Below are 22,194 nucleotides of genomic sequence, written 5' to 3'. Positions count from 1 at the left end.
GAGAAGAGAACTCGTACCTCCGGTAGCGTCCTTAATAATCTGATCCAATTGTGATCCGAAGAGACGCACTCCCTGAAAAGGCAGATTGGTCAGAGACTTTTTAGAGGACAAGTCCGCCTGCCAGGCCTTGAGCCAAATTGTACGTCGGATTGCCACGATGTTACTTGACGCCTGAACTGCGCAAGATGCGGCATCCAAGGAGGCAGAAAGCAGATAATCCCCCGCATTGGAAATCTGATTGGCGAGATCGGCCAAATGCTCTGGTCGTGCCTTATCCAGAATGCCCTGCCGAAGGTCGTCTGCCCAAGTGGATATGGCCTTTGCTGCCCAAGAAGAAGCAAAGACTGGACATACCGCTGCTGATGCCGCTTCGAAGGCAGATTTTGCTAGAGATTCTATGATCCTATCATTAGACTCTTTTAGAGACGCCACACCTGACAGCGGAAGGACCGTATTATTAGAAAGTCTGGACACGGGAGGGTCCACCGAGGGAGAAGTGGCCCAGTTGTCCGTGAGCTCTTTAGCAAACGGGTACAGCACGCCGAGACGCTTTCCTCTTTGAAAGCGTCTGGTCGGATCTTCTCTCTCCTTTGTAAAAATCTTTCCAAACTCAGAATGGAAGGGAAACACCCTGGATGGTGTTTCCGCCCGTCTGAACAAAACCTCCTGATCTGAGGATTTCACAGGGGCGTCAGCGATGTCGAAGGTATGGTGAATCGCGGCAATGAGGTTTTGCACCGTAACCTTCATGTTCGCATCCTGGTCCGAATCCAGCTCTAAGACCCCTTCCGATTCCGAAAGCGCTTCGCCTGACTCGGGAGAGGAGGCCCGAGAGGGAGACTGCTGGGGACTATGGGGTGAGGTAGGACGAGGGGAGGACTCCGCCTGGAGGTCCTGCCTGGGCCTCTTGCGACTGCCGCTGGCTGGCTCAGATGGGACGTCCTGAGACGTGCTGGGTCCCGCCGAAGCTCCCAAGGGCAACTTGTCCAGAACGGCTACTAGGGACTGAGACACCTTGGTGAGGTCTGCCACTGACTGTGATAGAGACGAGGCCCAGCCCGGCATGGGGGGCTCACTCACCACTGGGGCTATGGATGGCTCCTGAGCGGCGTCAGGCTGGATTGGATTGCTACAGTCCAGGCAGAGGGGAGTGGACTGACCTGAGGGAAGTTTGTGATTGCAAGAAGAGCACGCAAAGTACTTGACTAAGGTGCCAGAGGAGGCAGGGGGACGAGCGCGGTCAGACTTAGAATTAGACATACTGACGAACAGTCACTGAAGCCTTGCCGGAAGGTTGGGGGACAGGAGGCAGAGGAGGGTGTCAGTCTGCAGAGCTACTCACGGTCCGGTGTCCTATCGCAGCTTCCAATAAATGGAGATGCACGGTTCGTCCGGCTTGCAGGGGCACGGCTGAGGGAACAGCGTCCGGCTGACAGGCTGCGAAAATGGCGGCAGACAGAGAGGAGCCGAGCAGGAAGCGCGCGCTTTCCTGCAGATGCAGAGGAGGGAGGTAGGCGGGGCTAGGCGCCGATGATAAAAATGGTGCCGCCCGCTAAGATGGGGGGGGGGGGGGGGGGGAAGAGCTGTCCGATAACCAGCCAGGGCCTAAATAGCTGCAGCGGCCGCCTGGAGGCGACGCGCAGGCGTCGCAGCACTGTCACAGCGACCGCTGCCGAAGAATCCATGGAGTGGCCTGGTGTGGAACCCGCAAGGGAGAATGGGACTCCGGTCTCATACTTACCCTCCTGATCCGTTTCATCCAGCGTACTGTTTCAAGGAGAGTATCCTGCGCCTCAACCGACCGACCGGCTCTGGTAGGCGAGTGGGTGGGAGACGGGGAGGGGAGCGAGGACCATCTGGAACGCCACATCCATGTTAGGGGTCTTGGTCCTGCTGTAGACTTATGAGGATACGGGGTGGCAGTACACGCCATACTCATAGTCTCTTTGTGGGAATACGGATGTGACTATTCACTCCGTATCCCTCCGGAAAAACCTGAAAAGAAACGACGCACATCGAGGTAGATATGGGTCTAATCAAAGACCCGTGTCCACCTCATACTGACACTAAGCTAAACTGGGGAACTTCCTGCCGGTCGGTGGGGTGTACACTGTGGAGGAGGAGCTAACCTTTTTTGTGCATAGTGTCAGCCTCCTAGTGGCAGCAGCATACACCCATGGTCTCTGTGTCCCCCAATAAGGCGAACGAGAAAGACAGATTGAAAGGAGAGTCTGAGAAATGAAAAATTGAGATGGGGATCCTTAGAGGTTCACAGGAATCTCCTCCACCTCTCTCCAGTGGTAGTTGAAAGGTTTTTTTTTTGGTTTTGTAAAATTTAAAAAAAAAAAAAAAACAGCCATTGCCTTTCTTATCCTCCCCAGGTCCAACTCTGAGTCTCCATGTTTCTCCTGATGTTGTCTGCAGTGCTTACGTCACATCAACAGGGCATTGGCCTAACTAAGCTTAGTTCTGCAGACAATATCAGTCACCAGGAGCAGCAGCAGAGAATCCGTGCCGGACCTGGGGAGGATGAGAAAGAGGAAGTTCTTTTATTTAGTTCTCACAGACTCTGCTCTTAGTCGACCCTTTAGGGGATTAATAAATATCAGTCTGCTTGGGAAAATGAAAGCAGATACAGGTCTGTCTTCTGAACGTAAGCTGTAAAAACACTCACAGTGGTCAGATTCCTGAAAGAGCAAGACGTAAGCATTCTCCTGGTGGTGAGGAGACCTGTCCTGTACAGATCTGCTGGGTATGAGGATGGAGCTATACATTTATGAAGTCAGAATAGCTTGAGAAGGACACATGATGTATCTTAACAGATTTTTAGCAAAATATCCTGGAAATGATCTTATAATGCTAGTGGATATGCAGTTATTCTCACCACAGAAGAGACCTTAACAGGGTATTCCCATCTGCAAGATCATATCCCTATATGTAATTGAAGTAATAATAGCAAATACCTCCAATTAGAAATGTAGTATAGTTCTTCTGATTCGCTATGTCGCCTACCTCATGTGCAGGGCATTGCAGTAGCTTAGGTATCCATGGTCATATAGTGACATTAGTTAGTTGTTGATGGTCGTAACAATGGATGCCCAGGACAAAGTAAACGACATAGTGAATCAGAAGAACTATACTGCATCTCTAATTGGAGGTATTTGATATTATTATTACACCTACTCCTTATTGGGATAGGAGATTGAAGATGGGAATACCCCTTTAAAGCTGCACTCTCTGATTTCCTATCGTGGGGCATATACAATGTTTGTATAGAGTAGTAGTATGAAAGAAGCTGCGCGTGCTGGAAAGTTAAAACCGGTTATCGGTCTCGGCTTTCAATAAACACTTTGGTTAGTCTACTACACCACCTATAAATAAGATCCCAGAGAAAAGTGTCTGTAAGACTGTAAATCACCAAACGTACAGGTAATAATGATCATTCCACCTTGTCCTGTCATTGTCTGAGCAACGTAGCAAATGTCAGGGTGTCATCTCCATAACCTGAATGTCAAGGCGATTCACATGGGTAATCTCAGACACGTACATGCTATTAGAGCTATTATTATCTGTGAGGAGCTGCAGACTAGCACACGGGAAGATTACTCTATAATTATGGCCGCTCTAGACTGAGCACATGTGCAGACTGCAATCATCTCAGGGAAGATTACTTTATGACATCACCGTAACATGCTATATACAGTGATCAGTAGCCTTGTAAGGCCTCGTTCACACGATCAGATGCTGTCGTGAAAAGGAGCGCAGATGAGCGATTTTTTCCCATAAGAAAATATGCGCGTGAATAGAAATCGCAGCGTGCACTAGTTTCTTCTGTAAATCAGAGGAGACACACCCATTGAAGTCTATGGGTGCGCCAAGAAAGAAATCAGATGCCGTACGGCGCCAAAGTATAGCGTCCGATTTTTATGGATATTTTGTAATTCTGTAATATCTTAAACTGTAAATGATTTGCAGCTGCTGTAAAAAAAACAAAAAACAAATTGTATACAGATGACCAATGAGAAAAATCGGCACACTTTTCTGGATGAAACGATTTTATACGTTTTTAGTGAATCTAGCCTAATACAGAGGGAAGGAAAAAAATAAATAAATGCGTCAACCTGTGACCATACAAATGCAATAACTACTCCCCAGTATAAAGAGCTGTAACATTTTTTCTCGTTCGGATATTCGTATAATTAATTATTGCATCTTTTTTGGTGGTACATGGGTCCTAATTTTTAGGTTGCGTTCATACGCTCTCTTTTTTTTAATTTTTTTTTGTCGTCAATATTTTATGATATTGGTGGGAAAATAAAAGGAAATGTGTGATTTTTTTTCTTTTATGACCACAACAATAAAAATACATTTTAAAATTTGTTCCCTATTCTGTAAATTTTTTTCATATATTGCAGCCTTTTTTAGTTCACGATGATGAGGGTGGGGCAAATAACAGGAATTTAGATTGGCTCTTTTTAGTTTTTTTAATTTATAAAAGACCTTTGGGGGATGTGTCAACATTTGACTTGTTGGTAACAGGACCATTTTCCCCCATTCCTGAGCAGGCACACTTTCGGATTTTACCGTACATGTGCTTTTAAAGTCTCTATAATTTTTTCGATATTCAAATGATTTTTGCCCATTTTTTTTTTCACGATATCGTACTTTTCAGAAGACGCAGTTTTTTTTCTTCCAAAATTTTGGAGAAAAGAGGGGGGTGCGTCTTATAGCCCAGATGTACCTTATCGTATACTCTGGCTGTGGATGGAGGTCGGGCGGCAGAGCAGCGGGTCACAGAAGCTAGTTGTGGCTGCTGCAGCTAACAATGTGACCACTGCTAAAGAAAATGAATATTCACCGTTCCCCACCATAGTCCCTCCTACCTCTATGCCAGGGGTGGGGAATTTTTTTTCTGCCAAGGGCCATTTGGATATTTATACCATCCTTCGGGGGCCGTAGAAACTCCGCCCACAAATTACATCCTGACTGGCACTGGTGTCATGACGTAATCTTTCATTGCATGCGCTTCAGTGTTCATTACTGAACACTGTGTGTGCTAACAGAGCAAGAAGAAATTAATGAGTTTGTGTTAATCAAAATACAGCTCCCTGCCCAAGAAGGCAGTCCCTGAAAATCTGCCCGGGGGCCTGATAAAAGGTCATCGAGGGCCGTAAATGGCCCTGGGGCCTGAGGTTCCCCATCCCTGCTCTATGCACTGAAGTTGGCACAGAGAGTGAGTGGGACTATGGGCGTGGAGAGCAGCGAATATTCATTCTCTTTAATAGTGGGCACACGTGATCGCCCAGAAGCTGCAGGAAGCAGGCGGCTGCGGCTAACACTGTGACCGCTATTAAACAGAATGAATATTCACTGCTCAAAATGCCCGGGACTATGGGATGTGAATATTCCGGCAGTTGATCTCGGATTGTGAGGGCGCATAACAGGGACGTCATGCGCTGTTACATGCTGAATTCAGCGCTGCAAGGGATAGTAAGAAAGGTGAGTATAATTTTTTTTTTGTGTGGGTGCACCAGAATGGGGACACGTGGGGGCCATGGATACCAGGATTGGGACACGTGGGGGCCATGGATACCAGGATGAGGCTATGTGGGGGCCATGGATACCAGGATGTAGATGAGGGTGTCATGTACACAGGATGGGGATGAGGGGGCCATATATATGTGGATGGGAGATATTAGTGCAGAATTGGGGACATTATCCCTATAACAGTGTCAGCAGCAGATCCCCCCATAACAATATGTCAAAACCACATTTTTGGCTTTAATTTTAAACCTAGGTGAGTCTTATAGTCCGAAAAATACGGTACATTAAATCCTTTTTTGCGGATATCGGGGGGGGAAAAGGAAAGAAAAATAGGAAACTTGTATTTTTTACATTTTGTCTTTCTGAGGCTGGTTTCACATTTGCGTTTTTTAGCGCTGGAAAAAAACGCTAACCTGCGCATGCGTTTTTTCCCCTATATTTAACATGGGTGCGCATACCTGCGCGCTTGTAAGCGCATGTATGCGATTTTCATGCGCTGCGTTTTTTTGGGGTGTGCGATTGGATTTTCCAGACGCATCATGTTGCATTTTTTGGCCCTGCAAAAAAGCGCATGCGCACATATGCGCACGTTTTGCGCTAAAAATGGCCATTATAGCCTATGGATGCGCATATGTGCGCACTGGCATGCTCATGTAAGCGTTTTTTTGCATATGCGTTTTTTTTTTTTAACCATGGAATTTAGGGGTTTGAGTTAGAGTTAGGGTTAGTTAAGGGGGTTTAGGGTTAGGGTTAGGGTCAGGGTTAGGGTTGGGTTTTGGGTCAGGGTTAGGGTTTAGTATGGTTTGGTTAAGGGTTAGGGTCAGGGTTAGGGTCAGGATTAGGGTTAAGTATGGTTTTGTTAAGGGTTAGGGTCAGGGTTAGGGTTAGGGTCAGGGTTAGGGTTAGGGTTAGGGTCAGGGTTAGGGTTAAGTATGGTTTTGTTAAGGATTAGGGTCAGGGTTAGGGTCAGGATTAGGGTTAAGTATGGTTTGGTTAAGGGTTAGGGTCAGGGTTAGGGTTAGGGTTATGGTTAGGGTCAGGGTTAGGGTCAGGGTTAGGGTTAGGGTCAGGGTTAGGGTTAGTAAAGTCATGGTTTGGGTAGTGTGAGGGGCCACCTAAAAATGTTGGAAAAAAACGCAAACGCGGTAAAAACGCGCTAAAAACGCATACAAACGCATAAAAACGCTGCGTTTTTTTCATGCATGCTCATAAAAATGCTTGAAAAAAACGCAGCAGTTGTATGCTTATGTATGCGTTTTTTCAATGCGTTTTTTTGCGGGAAAAACGCGCTGCAAAAAAAAGCAAGTGTGAAACTAGCCTGATCGTAAAAAGACTGCTAAAAAGTTTAAATTACGTATCCTTTTCCCTTGAAAGTTTTTTTTTTATATTGGACACATTTTTTGTTGACAAATGGACTAACAGCGACGTGTAGTTTTTTTTTAAATTTTATTTATCCTTTTTTTCTTCTATTTTACTTTTGCTGTTTTTTTTCATGCACTTTAAACACTGTGCCCCTCCCCCATGAGGTCTTAAAAAACAATGGGGGGGTAATTTAACATATTAGTACATTTTTACTGCTGATTTCCAGCTAAATGGGGGTGGCATATTAGTCCCAGTTACAGGGGAATGTCAGCCTCATGCGTGCACAGAAGAAGGGGCTAAGTTTCAGAGTATTCAGGAACTCATGTTGCCTCCTTACACCCTATGATCACATTACCAGAGGGTCCAGTGGAGGAAGCACTGTCTGTGCCTACTAATCTGTACACACAGCGCTGGATTCAGCACTATGTATACAGGGATCAAGAAGATAAACATGGCAATAAACCATGTTTTTTTCATCTGAATTCTCATGACAGCGCTTCCTATTCTCTGCTCGAAAAGGTAAAATTGGTAATACATCTGACCGCCGACTCCCACAGTTGCATGAAGTTGTGCAGCTGCTCGACTACGCAATGACGTTTTAGAAGGTTATTGCAATGTATAACGTAGATTGTCCTAACATGGATGCTCCAGAAATAGTTAAAAGGGTTGTGCAAAAATATGTATAATCTATGCAAAGGATAAATCTTAGTTACTTACCAGTAACGGGATTTTACAGAGCCCATGACAGCACCACCTGAGAGAGGGGGTATCCGCCCACCAGGACAGGAAACCTACTGAATAAAAGGAGATACCTCTCCTCCGCATCAGTTTGGGTTTCAGAGCATGAGAGGACCTCTAGACAGTTAGTAACATAACCATCACCAAATACATCTTTCTTAACACCCTTAAAAGTGCACACCACAAGTAACAAAGCGGGGGAGGGAATATAAGGGTGCTTTCATGGGCTCTGTAAAATCCTGTTACCAGTAAGTAACTAAGATTTTTTTTTCTCCCATGACAGCACCACCTGAGAGTTTGGCTATGTGCACACATAAGAGTTTTTTTTGCGTTTTTACCACATAAAACGCTTAAAAGAAGCACCCCATTCATGTTAATGAATTACGCACTTTTTGTGCAAATTGATGCGTTATTTTCTGCAAAAAAAACGCATCGCGGTAAAAACCGCAGCATGCTCATTAATTTCACGGAAAATTCCGCATTTATAGCTATTTTCTATGAGACTAGAGACGCTCCAGAAAAAACGCATTAAAAAAAAACGCGCGTTTTCTGGGAAGGAGTCCGGTTTTCAGTCAGGAATTTTCTGCATACATGCGCACATAGCCTTTGAAATAGATCAAAAGCACCCTAGGGAAGGATCACCGCTTGCAATACCTTCCTCCCAAAGGATAGGTGAACAGAGGACGACAGTTTGAGGCAATGGTGTCTATAGAAGGTGGAAGGGGAAGACCATGTGGCTGCCTTACATATTTTTGTCGATCGATGCCTCCGCTCTTTCAGCCGAGGTGTTTGCATATTCCTGGTAGAATTGGCCTTCAGGTTTTCAGGAACTGGCCTATTACTAGAAGTGTATGCTAAGTTAATGGCGTCCTGTCACGATCCATGATGGATTGTGACAGATAAAAGCACAAGTAACCTTTTTTTTTCCTTTAAGCTGTTTGCTTAAAGTTAGTTTTGCCCCCGGTGACCATTAGGGTCATTACATAGTGGTGTCTTTAGTTCTAGTTTTTCCCCCGGTGGTGGCTAGTATTATTACACGAGAATCACTAGCAGGTGTGATGGCGCTGGCTCTTGTCTATAAAGGAGAGTCAGGTGGTCTCACTCACTGTTGGTGATATTGGTCATTTCCAACCATCCTTGATGGAGGAAGGAGCTAGAGAAGAGTTCCTTGCAGCTCAGTCAGAGTCCTGGTGGTGAAGGAGCAACAGTGAGGAGTTCCTTGCAGCTCTGACAAAGCTTTGGTGAAGTAGCAGCTATTCAGGAGGAAAGCTGCACTCAGGTGCTGGACTCTGTTGCTGGGAGCACTAGCAACAGCAAAGCTAAGTGGTTTTTCCCTGTTTGTAACTTTCCTTATGTGTGTTTTAGTGCAGTGGTGGGATTAGTTTCTGCAACGTCCAATTCATTAGAAAGGGATAGGTGCAGGGCGAGCTAGGGTTTTTAGGTATCCTGCTCGTCGCCAGATGCGGAACCTGCCTAGGGACCATCAGGAGTGTAGAGACACTGACTCAGGGGAGTGCAGGAGGTCTCCACGTCCCCGTTCCCTATTGCAGGGCCCTCCATTGTATCGGTTTCCCTGGTGTTTCCCTTATCTCTGTAAATTCGCCCTGCTAGAGGCGGTGTATCCAGATACACGTGTAACTATTGAAATTCGCCTGCTAAAGGCGGTGTATCCGGCTGCACGTTACCTTGTTTAAATTCGCCCTGCTTGAGGCGGTGTATCCAGGGTCACAGGTGTCATAGAAATTCACCCTGCTGGAGGTGGAGTATCCAGTCACCCGTGACATCACACGTCCTATATCCATCTAGCTATGGTCCCCCTTGTAACACCAAGCCCCTTCCTGATTACCTGTAATGACACAAATAAGGCCTCATCCTTCCTCCATTGCCTAGTTCTGTCTAAGTACTGCATCGAGGCCCTCCTGATGTCTTGTGTGTGAAGTCTGCGTTCCTCTGCATACCTCCTGACTCCTATGCAACTTCCAATCCACTTTGGGGAGATATGCTGAATCTGGCCTCAAAACCACTCTATAATCGGATACCTGCATAAATGGATGATTAATGGATAGGGCCTGTAAATCACTAACCCTGCGGGCCGACCTAAGGGCCATTAGTATCACTGTTTTTAGTGTTTGTATTTTATCTGACACTTCATGTAGGGGCTCAAAGAGCGATCTTGTTAAGGTTTCCAGGGCTAGATTTAATCCTACGGTGGCATTTTTGGAGCTGGCATAGGTCTTGACCTCTGGCATGCTTTAATGAATCTAGCCAACCACTTATTCGCGGCCAGGTTATAGTTGTATAGGGCTGCTAAGGAGGATACCTGCACCTTAAGGGTGCTGGTGGCTAGGCCAATCTCCATACCACTCTGAAGGAACTCTAAAATAGCTCTGATTGTGATCTTACTCCCAACAGACTGCCCTAAAAAGCAAAAAACTTAGCCCATATTCTGCCGTATATCCTAGTTGTTATAGGCTTCCTACTCTGCATCAGACTAGCCACTAAGGCCGGAGAGAACCCTTTCTATGCTAGCAGCGCCCTCTCAAAATCCAGGTCGTCAAATGTAGACCTGAGTTCTGAGGATGTGACACTGGTCCCTCCCTGAGGAGACCCGGAATGTCTGGGAGAATTCAGAGATCCGACAAGGACATCCTCCTCATCCATGAGAACCATGGTCTCTTGGGCCAAAACGGTGCAATGAGGATGACATCTGCTCCTTCCTCCTGAATCTTCCTCAGAACTGCCGGGATCAACATTAACGGGGGAAATGCATAAGCCAGTTGGAAACCCCAAGGAATCTGTAGTGCGTCCACTGCATATGGTTTTTCTCCTGTGTTTAGAGACCAGAAGATTTTTCTCTTCCTGTTGACAAAAAAGTCTATCTCTGGCTGCCCCCAAAGATACACAATCTGCTAAAAGATTGACGGATCCAGTTCCCATGCCTCCTCTTTTAAGGTTGTCCGGCTGAGGAAATCTGCTTCCTCGTTTTCCTTTCCCTTTACGTGTATGGCCGATAGTTGTAGCTGATATTCCTCCATAACCTGGAGAATTTCCCGAGCTAGCCACATTAGGGGCCGGGATCTTATGCCCCCCCCTGGTGATAGATATAGGCAACTGAAGTTCGGTTGTCTAACATTATTTGAACATGGTTTCCTTCTAAATGGGGAAGGAACTCAATTACTGCCTTCTTTATTGCCAGCAGCTCCTTGTAGGAAACACCAGCTTCTGCCTCTGACCAGATTCCCTGGATTATACGGTCTCTGAGATGCGAACCCCATCCTTCTGCTCTTGCATCCGTCACGATCACGTCCGATATCTGGTGGGACCATGGAATACCCCGCGACAGATTTCTTGGATCCAGCCACAAGGTCATGGAGTCTACCGCTTCCTGGGAGATTATATTCTTCCCCTCTAGGCATCCAGCAAGCTTCCTTTCTCCCTCTAGGACATCCTGCTGTAAGGCCCTGGAATGATACTGGAACACCTGTACTGCTGGAATGCATGGAGTCTTTGATCCTAGTAGGGACATAGCTATCCTCAGGACATGATCCGGTTGGTTAATACTGCTGACATTAGGGCTATAATTCTGTCTTTCTTCTCCTCTAATAGGAGAGAGACCTGCCTCTCTGAGTCCAAAATAAGCCCCAAGAAGGATTGAACCTTCAGGGGCTGCAGCCTTGACTTTTCGATATTTATCATTGAACCGAGTTTTGACATAGTGGCTTGGATGTGCTTTAGTTGAGAATTGCCATCGCGTTCCGTTCTGCCGATCACTAAAAAAGTTGTCCAGATATGGCACTATTAACACATTCTTTTCCCGCAAATGTGCCATCACCACCAGAACTATTTTGGTGAAGATTCTCGGGGCAATGGACAGACCAAAGGACAGAGCCCTGTACTGGAAATGTCTGAGTTGCCTGTCTATATACACCGCTACCCTCAGGTACTGTTGGTCTTCCCGATGGATGGGAACATGGTAATAATGGTCCTTCAAGTCTAAGACACTCATGTAGCAGCCTGGGAACAAGATCTTTATTGCTGACTTTGACATTTTGAACAGTCTGTAGACCAGGAACTTGTTGAGGCCTCTCAGATTGATAATTGTCCTGAACGACTGGTCAGGCTTCCTTATCAGAAACGGGAGAATAAAACCCCTTCACCTGCTGCTGAACAGGCACCTCCACCAGTACCCTCTTTTGAAGTAAAAGTAACACTTCCGTCTCTAGGGCCTGTTGTTCCTTCCAGGGTGGGGGGGGATGAGATCCTGAAGCCATGTCTCGGGGTGGATGTGAACTCTAGTCTCAGCCCTGATCTTATTATACTGAGTACACAGGAATTGGCTGAGATTTCCTCACAAGGAGGTTGGAAGTGGGACTCCTACCTGGGACAGCCCATCACTTGGAGGATTTTCGGCTCCTCGTCGAGGAACCCCAAACATGAAACCCTTGCTCCTCGGTTTCTAATCCTTCCAGTCACCCTGTTCCTTGGAGGGTCTACTCCTGCTTTACCTTCTCCTACGAAAGGAGCTTATGAACTGAGGGCGGGACACACTGGGAAAGCCTTTTTTCTTATCTGCTGCCTTGTCTAGTATATCGTCCAGGACTTGACTGAAAAGATATTTCCCTTCACACGGGATATAGCATAGCCTAGTTTTAGCCTGGGCATCTCCCGGACAGATTTTGAGCCACAGGGTCTGCGGGCAGCATTAGACAGGTTTGCCCATCTTGCTGCTAATCTAACAGAATTGGCCGAAGTGTCAGCCAAAAAGGAAGATGCTCCCTGCAACAGCGGAAGGTCCGCCAGGATCTTTTCTCTCGGGGTGTTGTCTCTAAGATGGTTGCCAAGCTGCTGTAGCCACACCAGTATAGACCTTGCCATGCAGGTTGCTGCTATTGCAAGCTTTAATGAGCCTGCCAGTGATTCCCAGGCTTGTTTTAGGAAGACATCCACCTTCTTATGCAAGGGATCCTTGAGAGTCCCTAGGTCCTCAAAGGGCAACGTAGATCTTTTGACTGGTTTAGCGACCACGACATCAATCTTTGGGGTCTTCTTCCATATGCCCGCCTCTTCCTCATCAAAAGGATATCTCCTTTTTGAAGACGAAGGTAGTGGATTTCTGGCCACTTCCACTTTCTACTAATGAGCATTTTGATTTTCTCATAAAGTGGAAAGGAACGCCTCTTCCTCTGTTCCAAGCCACCGAACATAATGTTCTGGACTGTTCTGGTAGTCTTGGGATCAGATTTTCCCATAGTGGATCTTACTGCTCTGACCAGCCTGTCGGTATCCTCAGCTGGGAAGCAGGGTCTACCCTCTGTGTCCTCGTCAGAGGAGGATGAATCCGTCAGGTCCGAATCCTCCCCCTTAAACTCTACTGATCTTTCAGAGTCGTAGTTCTGGCTTCCCCTTTTCTCCATCAGGTGTTTTATGGACTCCTGAACCTCCGATCTAATGGTGTCCTTCAGGTCCATAGAGAACACCAGGGTGTCTGCTGAGACCGTCTGCTGTATACACCCTGAGCAGAGTCTCTTACTATAATTGCATGGTAAATCCCCCTTGCACAGGGCAGTTTCAGGGGCCTTCCCTAGTAAAGGAATACACAGAGAAAGGGGACCTGTTTTAATAGAGTGCACTTTCACGTAGATCACTCACCATTCAGCTGATTAATCTAAGGTACCGGAGACGGAGGCTGAGCTGGTTCCGAAGCTGGTCTTCCCTTGCAGGTGGGCTCATGACCCGCCTTGCTTTTCAGGCTGGTCCTTGTACGACTGCCATCGCTGCGTCCTTGCAAATGCTACTGGGGGCGCTGAAAAGGCTCCTGTGCTGGCTGCAGCGAAGATGGTGGTAGTGGTAGCGGCTGCTGCTGTGGTGGCGTCAGGTGGATTGCTGCAGGAAATGCCAAAATTTTTCTGGCCACTTCCCCTTAAATATAGGATGGCCCAGCCCACCTCTGGCTCCGTCTCCTCAAGTTCCAAATCCGGCGCGCAGTGTGCAGGGATCCCCTTAGCCCTACGCATGTGCAGTCCCGAATGGCTGTAGTTCCTCGTGTGCTACGTCATTGAGACGTACCGGATATCATTCTGCGTCCCACGTATGCGCAGACCCGGGTGGCTTCGCTTTCCGGTGCACTCGGCCCCAGGACAAGCCAGCTTCCTCCAGCATCTCCGGCACGTGCGCAGACCTGGAAGCAAATCCCAGCGCACATCGCTGGGGCGCTCCTGCAAACCCCAGCACGCGCAGACGCGGGACCTCTTAATGGCAAGGAGACATTTACCCAAGTGGTCTCAGCCTCCACGGTGCTGCACCAACCTCCCGGTCAGCATTACCTCACCCGTGGAAGGCATCCCTCGTTCCTGGAAAATCCCCCCCCCCCAGGTAAGTGTACTGCTTCATTCTGCAGGTTCCAGGGACAGGAAAACGAACTGATGCGGAGGAGAGGTATGGCCTTTATTCATTAGGTTTCCTGTCCTGGTGGACGGATACCCTCTCTCAGGTGGTACTGTCATGGGAGAAGAGAAAAGATAATATATGTATGATCATTTAGCGGCCAAAAGCTTAGACCCTCAACAACCCATAAAAATGGGGTCCTAAAGTCCCTTGAGGAAATGGAGCAATAATATGTACAAGTCAATACATGTCACCACCTCTTCAGTGGTGGTTTATAGGAGTAATGGTCATGCATGTGAACTATCTCTTCCACAAACTCAAAACTGAGTGGAGTGGTGGTAGCACATGAATACTACAGCTACCCTTTATCGTATACTGACTATCATACATTTGTTACCCATCCTGTGGTTTGATGAAAATAGTTTTTTTTAAGGGACAACCCCAATAAAACATTGTTTATGCATTGAAGCATTGCCAGGTAGGACAGGCTTAAGGCTATGTGCACACGGTGCGGATTCTGCTGCGGATCCGCAGCGCTAATGCTGCGTTGAACAGTAACATTGTTTTCAATGGTAAACTGAGAAACGCTGTGCACATGCTGCGGATATTTCCGTGCAGATTTGCTGCGGGTTCAAATCTGCAGCATGTCAATTCTTTGTGCGGATTCCGCTGCAGTTTCACACAGGGCTAAACTGCAGGCTAATCCGCAGGTAAACCGCTGGTCATTTGACCTGAGATTTTACATGCGGATTTTTAGAAATCTGCGTGGAAAAATCAGCAGGACCAAAATCTACGTGTGCACAAAGCCTTAGTCCTAGCTTTGCAGAATTTGATTAAATGCATCAGCCTAGCTTTTTACTAGAATCGGGGCCTGTGTTCACAAGTGGTGTCACACTGCTTAATGGAGCAGAGTCGAGTGTTTGGAAGCTGGCGAATATCCAGCCAAAATGTGAGCTGTAGCGAGCAGAAAGAGACGGACTGGTGTCTCTCTCTGTATGGAGACTACATGGATTACCTGGGAAAGCTGTGCAGTCTGTGTGTTGGAGCTGCAGAGAACCGTGTAGAAGCTATACAGCCTGTTCAGTATGATATGTTCCCGGAGTTCAACACTTCTTGGCGCTGGAAGCTGCTGGAGTTCAGGCTGAAGGGGATACCGAGACTGGTGTATGAAGTTTGTTCAGGGAGAATGGTCTGTACAGGTCAGTCCGCAGTGACTTATGTGCCCTGCTAAATGAACTGTTTTTATTTGCGGTGATACCGTTGTACCCAGAAGAGGCTGTTTTTGGTTTTGAATCACTTTGAGTTTTATGAAAGCAATAAAACTGCACCTGTTTAGATCAAACTGCATTGCCTGTGTGAACATTACCTAATGCCTACATGATAGTGTGAATCCCTACAGTATAATGTCATAGATGTTTCATATGTAGCCTTGATGAATAGAGACTTTGTTCCTCTTATTAAAAAAAACGAAAAAAAAACACAGTACCTAATGCTAGACCTTTGTCTAAAAAGAGCAATTTGTCACCTGAAAAGGGTATCAAGCTCTGCTTCCCGCTGCCTCTCCAGGTGTAGCTGCTCTTCAATGACACGTTTCATCCATGCTGCATCTGCGGCCGCCTGCTCCCGTCTAGCTGAGCGCAAGCGTTGCCCCTCATCCTCTTTGCTGATGAGGGCAGCTAATATCTTCATGTCCATTTCCTAAGGGAACAAAGCAGAATGATTCCCATTTTAAAGACAGACTTAATATTGCATCTCGGCACACGGTGCTGAGCTGCGTGTGACTTGTCTGATCCAGCATTTTTTTTAATGTATACACTAGTAATAAATCTGGCGCAAACTTCACTGCGGGATCGACAGGAACACAGTTCAATAATAACCCCAAAAAGCCAAGCTATTCCTGGCCTTCAGGATCTCACAAAATGTTACAATTTTTCATGTGTGCTGGTTCTAATAGGATTTTACGGTAAATACACTACTCCTATCAGAGAGGCTGTGATGATATGTGATCAGTGAACTAGTTATAGGGCTTGTCCAGGCAAACTTTTATGCCCTGGCAAAGGGTGTGGTGAAGGACAACTGTACACCGCATGGCAACTGGCCAAGGTATCTGTACAAAGTTCAATAAGGATGGGCAGCACGGTGGCTCAGTGGTTAGCACTGAAGCCTTGCAGCGATGGGGTCCTGGGTTCAAATCCCACCAAGAACAACATCTGCAAGGAGTTTGTATGTGCTCCCTGTGTTTGCGTGGGTATCCTCCAGGTTCTTTGATTTCCTTCCACACTCCAAACACATACTGATAGGGAACGTAGATTGTGAGCCCCAATGGGGAGAGTGATGATGATGAGGTCTGGAAAGTGCTGTGGAACTAATGCAACTATATAAGTAAGTAAAATAAATAAGTATGGGTCCTATTCCAGCTAATGAGAATTATGGGTGTCAGACACAAGCCTTGGCAATAATACCACCCATGTCAGGTGTCAGGATGGGAGACAACTGTTGTAATTACGGTAGCTCTATTTATAGTATTCATAGTTGTAGTGAGAGAGCAGGAGGGGTGGACTTTACAGCCGCCTCCTGCCACAGATATATTGGTACGGCTACCTCCATTACACTGATGTACTATTAAGTTAAAGGGTTAATAAATGTCCAAAGTTCTAGGAAATGTTTCTGTATAACCTGTACCAGCTTTGGTTTGGTACAAATAATTAGTGGGCCAGCCCCATGAAGGGATCTGTCAAAGCAAGTCTGATCCATGGTCACTAGGACTACACATCCTGTGATCTGGTGCGTCACATAACTGCTGTTCTGTAATTAATTAGGGGAAGACATCTTGTCTTTAGTAGAACGTCTAAGAACATATCCATTCTAAGGGCAAAGCGAGAGTACATTGCTTGACAAATTATAAAAAAAAAAGCTCTGCAATTTCTACGTATGACGCATCTCTTACCAGTTCTTCTTGCACCATCTGGGCTCTTCTCTTCATCTGTGCCGTGTATTGCCGACTAAGGAAGTGACTAAAAAGATCATAAAAATGTAATGAATATACAACCACCTAGTCCACATGACTAACTGTGAGCAACGGCTTCTTCACTCAATTCCAGTGTCAGCCCAAAGGTGTAATAATGCCTGTCTGGCCTACTAGGATTACAAAGATTGGCACAGGTGCCATGGTTCCTCTACTCACAGTACAGAAGAGCATTCTGATTTCTTCTTTGACTTACTGTTCACACAGTTATTGCTATCTTACACTGTCATACTGATTGTGCCCTTGCCCTCAGCAATAGTCTTTTCCTATACAACATTATTTCTCAGCTTCGAAGCTCCATCCAAAGTGGGGATGTTTAGGAAAGGCCATCAAATGTGTGATCGGTGATAGCCTGACACACACCAGCTCACAGATCAACAAAACAAACCAAAATGATCACAATAGGGGGGTGATCATGTGATCGATGGGATCATGGGGGGGGGGGGGGTCAGCATTTGCAGTACAAGTGCGTGTTGCTAAGTTTGGGACAACAGCTCAGCCCCATTCAATTGAAAACACAGCCTCAGCATAATACAGTATCAGTACCGCGGTGAGGAGGCCACTTTATTCTGCTTACAGTGGGAGGTCCGGGGGCCAAGCTGATCACTGATCAGTGTTCAATTCTCTAGAGAATGAATCCAAATATTTACGTTGCGGAATCACATAACTCGATATTAGTGAAAAGTGAATTCAGATGACAATTGTGAAATAAAGCCAGTGTGTATTTGAAATAAATTCAGCTTTAATTTAAAGGGACTCGGTCTGCACAGGATGACTGTTCAAACTAAATAAAGGCGCTCAATGGTGGCACCAGTCATTTATGTACACCTTCCCACCTGCTTGTTGTCCCTCGATCACCACCACTTCTTCATTGACTGACAGCTCTGGCTTCATAGAGCCAGAGAAGGGTGTAGACAGATGGAAAACAAGCTGGTGGGATGGTGTATTTAAATGAGTGGCTGCGCCACGAAGCACAGAGTGTCTGTATTTAGTGTGAACAGTTATTTTCTGCTGACAGGGTGACTTTAAAATGGTCGCGTTGGTTTTAGCTTCAGATTTTACTGTACAATGCTTCTCATCCAGGAGAAGAACAGTCGAGCAGTCGCCAGTGTGGCACTCACCCGAGTTCTGACTTTTTCCTCCGTTCCTCAGTCTTCCTCCTCTCTTCCTGAAGCTCTTCTACTTCCCACTGTTGTCTCAATAAGGCTTCCTGTTCTTTCTTTAACTTTTGAGCCTAAGTGATGGCGAGTTGGTGATAATTAGGAATGTTTTATTAGGTATCTGACTATGGTCACTGCATTGCTAAGTGCAGTTAAAAAAAATATCAATGTAAGAATAAAGGGGTATTAACATCTGCAGGATCCTATCCCAAAATATAGTAATAATATTTGCAAATACCTCCATTAGAAATGTAGTATAGTTTTTCTGATTCTCTATGTCTCTTTTCTCACGTCCAGGCATTGCAGGACCTCAGGTATCCATGGTTCCGACCACTAGTTAACTGGAACCTAAGGTCCTGCAATGCCTTAACATGAGGGAAGAGACATAGCAAATCAGAAAAACTATACTACATTTCTAATTGGAGGTATTTGCTAATATAACTATTATTACTACTACACCCACTACATATTGGGATAGGACCTCGGACATGGGAATACCCCTTTAAAGCTGTATGTTACTGCAATAACTGCAAATATAAGCTCTGTAATGATGGTAATATATGATCTGAAGCTATAGATTAGTAATCAGAATTAAATTTCATTTCCTAAATTAATTATAACTTAATGCACCTTTGCAAAAAAAAAAAATTGATCTACAATATGCAAAATAAAAAATATTGCAGCTTTGCAAATGTCCTGTCATTTTCTGTGTACAGCTTTCCATGCAGACCTATGACCTGGACTGTCGACTCAGTCCTAACAAGATATCTACAGAGTCTCCATGCGCTTGGATGGAATTTTCCCATAAATTAGAAATACCCGAAAATGTGGGTCTTTCCAAATACCCAAGTCATTTTTATCTGACATCTCACCTCCACATTCCTGAACTTAAGTTCCTCCATTTGCTGCTGTAGGACCTCAGCACGTTCCTTTTCTGCTTGATGGCGCCTTTCCTCTTCCTTTTTGATTCTTTCCAGGGCCTCTTTTCTGGCGAGCTCATACTGGTTTTCAAACCGCTTTTTCTCTTCCTCTTCAATTATTTTTTCCTACAAGGAAAAATGTTGAATTACAATCAAGCAATTGAAGTAAAACCTCAAGAAAAAAAAAAAAACACTACACCAAACCACTTATAGTAAATGTCAATTTGCAATAAACCAGAATAAAGGGCCCAACACTCACCTGATCCTTCTCTGTGACCTGCTCTTCCCAGGCATCAACCACATGCTTTTTATGTAGACTGGATTCCACCTGCACAGACATTCATAACATAAAAGCTGTCACTTTCTGAGAAGAGAAACAAGACAAGCACAACCAAAGCATATGCAGCTATGTGCATGTATGGGCTAACGTAACACTATCCATTTCAAATATATACATCTAAAATGTGAATACAGGTCCTCCATCTACATGTATACCAAAAGTTAGCTCTGCTATGATAGTTGGTACTCAGACGCCATCATTTTTTCCACTGCAAGAAGACTATCACAGCAATCCAGCCAGCTTGTAGGCTCTGTAGCAAACAGCTAGTAACTGCTGAGCTCCTTATCTAGAAAATTAGCCACTCTTAGAAGATGACAGAGGTGGCCGGTAACCAAGGCAATGAGCAGTAAACAAGACAATTAAAAATCCCTCCCTTTAAGACTGACCATCTGAAAAATATGAGAACGTAAGACAGTTGCTCTCTAGGGAAATAAAACTCCACTAATGTGTCGGGCACCAGCTACTCCCCTCTCCCCCATTGAGAATACATCCAAGGAAGGAAAAGCTGTTGACCAATCAAGTGGGTTTTCTTTTATTCATATTTTTCATTTTATTGTTGCTATTTTTTTCAATTTAATTTATACACTGTACCACCCATAAGGTCTTAAAAGACCTTTGGGGAAGAGGGTATTTTATTAACATAGCAATGCATTCTTTTTATTGCTAATTTCCCTCTGGGGCTGGTATATTAGCCCCAGTTACAGGGAAATTTCAGTCTCCTGCCTGCATAGCAGAGCTTACTAGATTTTCTAGGACCCTGCAGCTCCTGTTCCCTTGTTCACTGGCTCCAGAGGAGGAAGAATGGTCAGTCCTTCCTACACTGTATACACAAGCACGGGTTCACCACTGTGTACACAGAGATTGAGAAGGTAGACATGATGATAGACCATGTCCTGGAAGTGTGGCTGTGTGCCCCACAGATCCATGATCTAGTGCTCATTGCTTAGTCTGCATTGATGTTTTAGAACATCAGTGCATGGACAATCGTGGACTGCCCGGATGTTTAAAGTCTACAGGCAGTTCAGAAAGAGTTAAAGGCGAAATTGTCGGTAAAAATGTATATAGGACCTCAGGAGTACCACAAATTAGAGCATGATAATACATTTCCAAGGATACCTTTTCTGCTGTCATCTAGTGCTCTGAAATGCAAATGACACTTGCACTGGTGGCATATCAGCACATACAGTCCTCTGCTCCGCTGCATGACATCACTTCTGCTCTAATCCCCACCCAGCCCTGCTCCTCCTGCTCAACAGGCAGCCTCTATACTGTGTGGCTTCAGGCAAAGAACAGGTGGCGCTCGGCACAGAACAGAGTTGGAGTGACAGAGGCTTCGGATCTACCATAGCTCTTTAGCCTCACTTGCATAGCCATTTAAATGTTGATTTGTCAGTAACAGAGGAACGGACTAGCCATATAAAGCTATTGCTGGCCTTGTCTCTTAAAGAGCTACATGCGTATATAAATAGTTTGGCGTGCAAAATCCTGCTGACGCTTTCCCTTTAAGCACGTGCACTATTTTCAGTCATAGGTGTTTTACTGATAGTTAAGCTTTTACCTCACGCAGCTTCATATTATTCTTCTTCCACTGCTCATATAGCAATTCTTCTGCGAGCTAGGAGACAAAATTGTGAGTGTCAATTCCTGATTTCATCTTTTTAGTAACCGCTCTGATGGGAGTAAGGGTGAACAATAACCTTTTTCCTTCTTTCCTCCCGTGCCGACCTCAGCCCGTCAGCCTTCTCCCTCATGCTGGTGATATCAGGATCCCGGTTTGTCGCGAGCTCCCGAAGTTCCTCCTCGAGTGAATCTCGTTCTTCCTGTAACAGTTTGCGAAGCTCTTCTCTTCGTCGCTCCAGGTTCCTTTTCTTCTCCTCTTTCTGCTTTTCTCGATGGTAAGCGTTCATACTAAGGAACGTATTACAGCAAATCATCTTCAGATGCACTGAAATCCACTGTTCACACACAAGTAGCTCTCAGGACAGATCTCTATGTGCGGTGGACGTAGTAATTGGAAGGTGGGGAATACTAAGTGAGCCAAGAACAACAAAAGCCATATGAATAGGTATCAAAGGTCCCGGCATTGCCAGGTGGCGCAATGTAATGGAACATTTATCTAATTATGTGAGCGATTTGTTATATCACCATGTATGAAGATCTGCTAGCTGGAAATACAAATCACCTCCCGATTTAAGAATGCAGATAAGCTCACATCATTACCTCTGTTCATACGAAACCCGCGAGCTCCACTGGGCCTGTTTGCTGCTGCACACATCGGATTGTCTGAAATACCGGTTGGCCAAATCCCACTCATTACGAAATCGGGCCTCCTGCTCTCTGTGGCGTACTATCTGCTTCTCCAGCACCCTACTACGACTGTGCCACTGAGATGGGATTGTAGGTAATGCCATCTGGGGGAAAAAAAAAAAAAAGACAATGACATGAGAACCTGCAATCATTCCTAGGAACACTAATTTCATGATAATCATGCACTCAAAACAGGCTGCCAATCACTTGTTCATCGGGTGAAATGGTCCTTGATCATTGTTTTTGGCGGTGCATCGACCTGTGCCAATAGCATCTGCACTGCCAAGAATAATAATAATAATCTTTATTTTTATATAGTGCTAACATATTCCGCAGTGCTTTAGGCTATTTACCCACACATGCAAAAAAAAAACGGACTTCTTCCCAGGAAAAACACGGGGTTTTTTTGCGTTT

General features: G+C 45.6%; 1 protein-coding gene across 5 annotated transcripts in view; it reads right to left on the bottom strand.

The window, feature by feature from the left end:
• TCHP (trichoplein keratin filament binding) overlaps positions 1-22,194 on the bottom strand; it is an 81,549-nt gene that overhangs the window by 32,595 nt on the left and 26,760 nt on the right. For all 5 annotated transcript variants that reach the window (XM_073582635.1, XM_073582634.1, XM_073582636.1 and 2 more), the window contains 8 exons: positions 21,694-21,884; positions 21,171-21,381; positions 21,032-21,088; positions 19,393-19,461; positions 19,086-19,259; positions 18,175-18,287; positions 16,976-17,042; positions 15,554-15,726 (listed from right to left, as the gene is read on the bottom strand). In XM_073582635.1, the coding sequence (XP_073438736.1) occupies positions 15,554-15,726; positions 16,976-17,042; positions 18,175-18,287; positions 19,086-19,259; positions 19,393-19,461; positions 21,032-21,088; positions 21,171-21,381; positions 21,694-21,884 (1,055 nt within the window). The remainder of the gene's footprint in view (positions 1-15,553; positions 15,727-16,975; positions 17,043-18,174; positions 18,288-19,085; positions 19,260-19,392; positions 19,462-21,031; positions 21,089-21,170; positions 21,382-21,693; positions 21,885-22,194) is intronic.

This window comes from Dendrobates tinctorius, unplaced genomic scaffold (genome assembly GCF_039654945.1).
Source record: "Dendrobates tinctorius isolate UK_male_01 unplaced genomic scaffold, ASM3965494v1 ptg000073l, whole genome shotgun sequence".
In the NCBI taxonomy this organism is placed as follows: Eukaryota; Metazoa; Chordata; class Amphibia; order Anura; family Dendrobatidae; genus Dendrobates; species Dendrobates tinctorius.
Note: the sequence above shows the minus strand (reverse complement) of the source record. Positions and strands in the feature narration are given on the sequence as shown.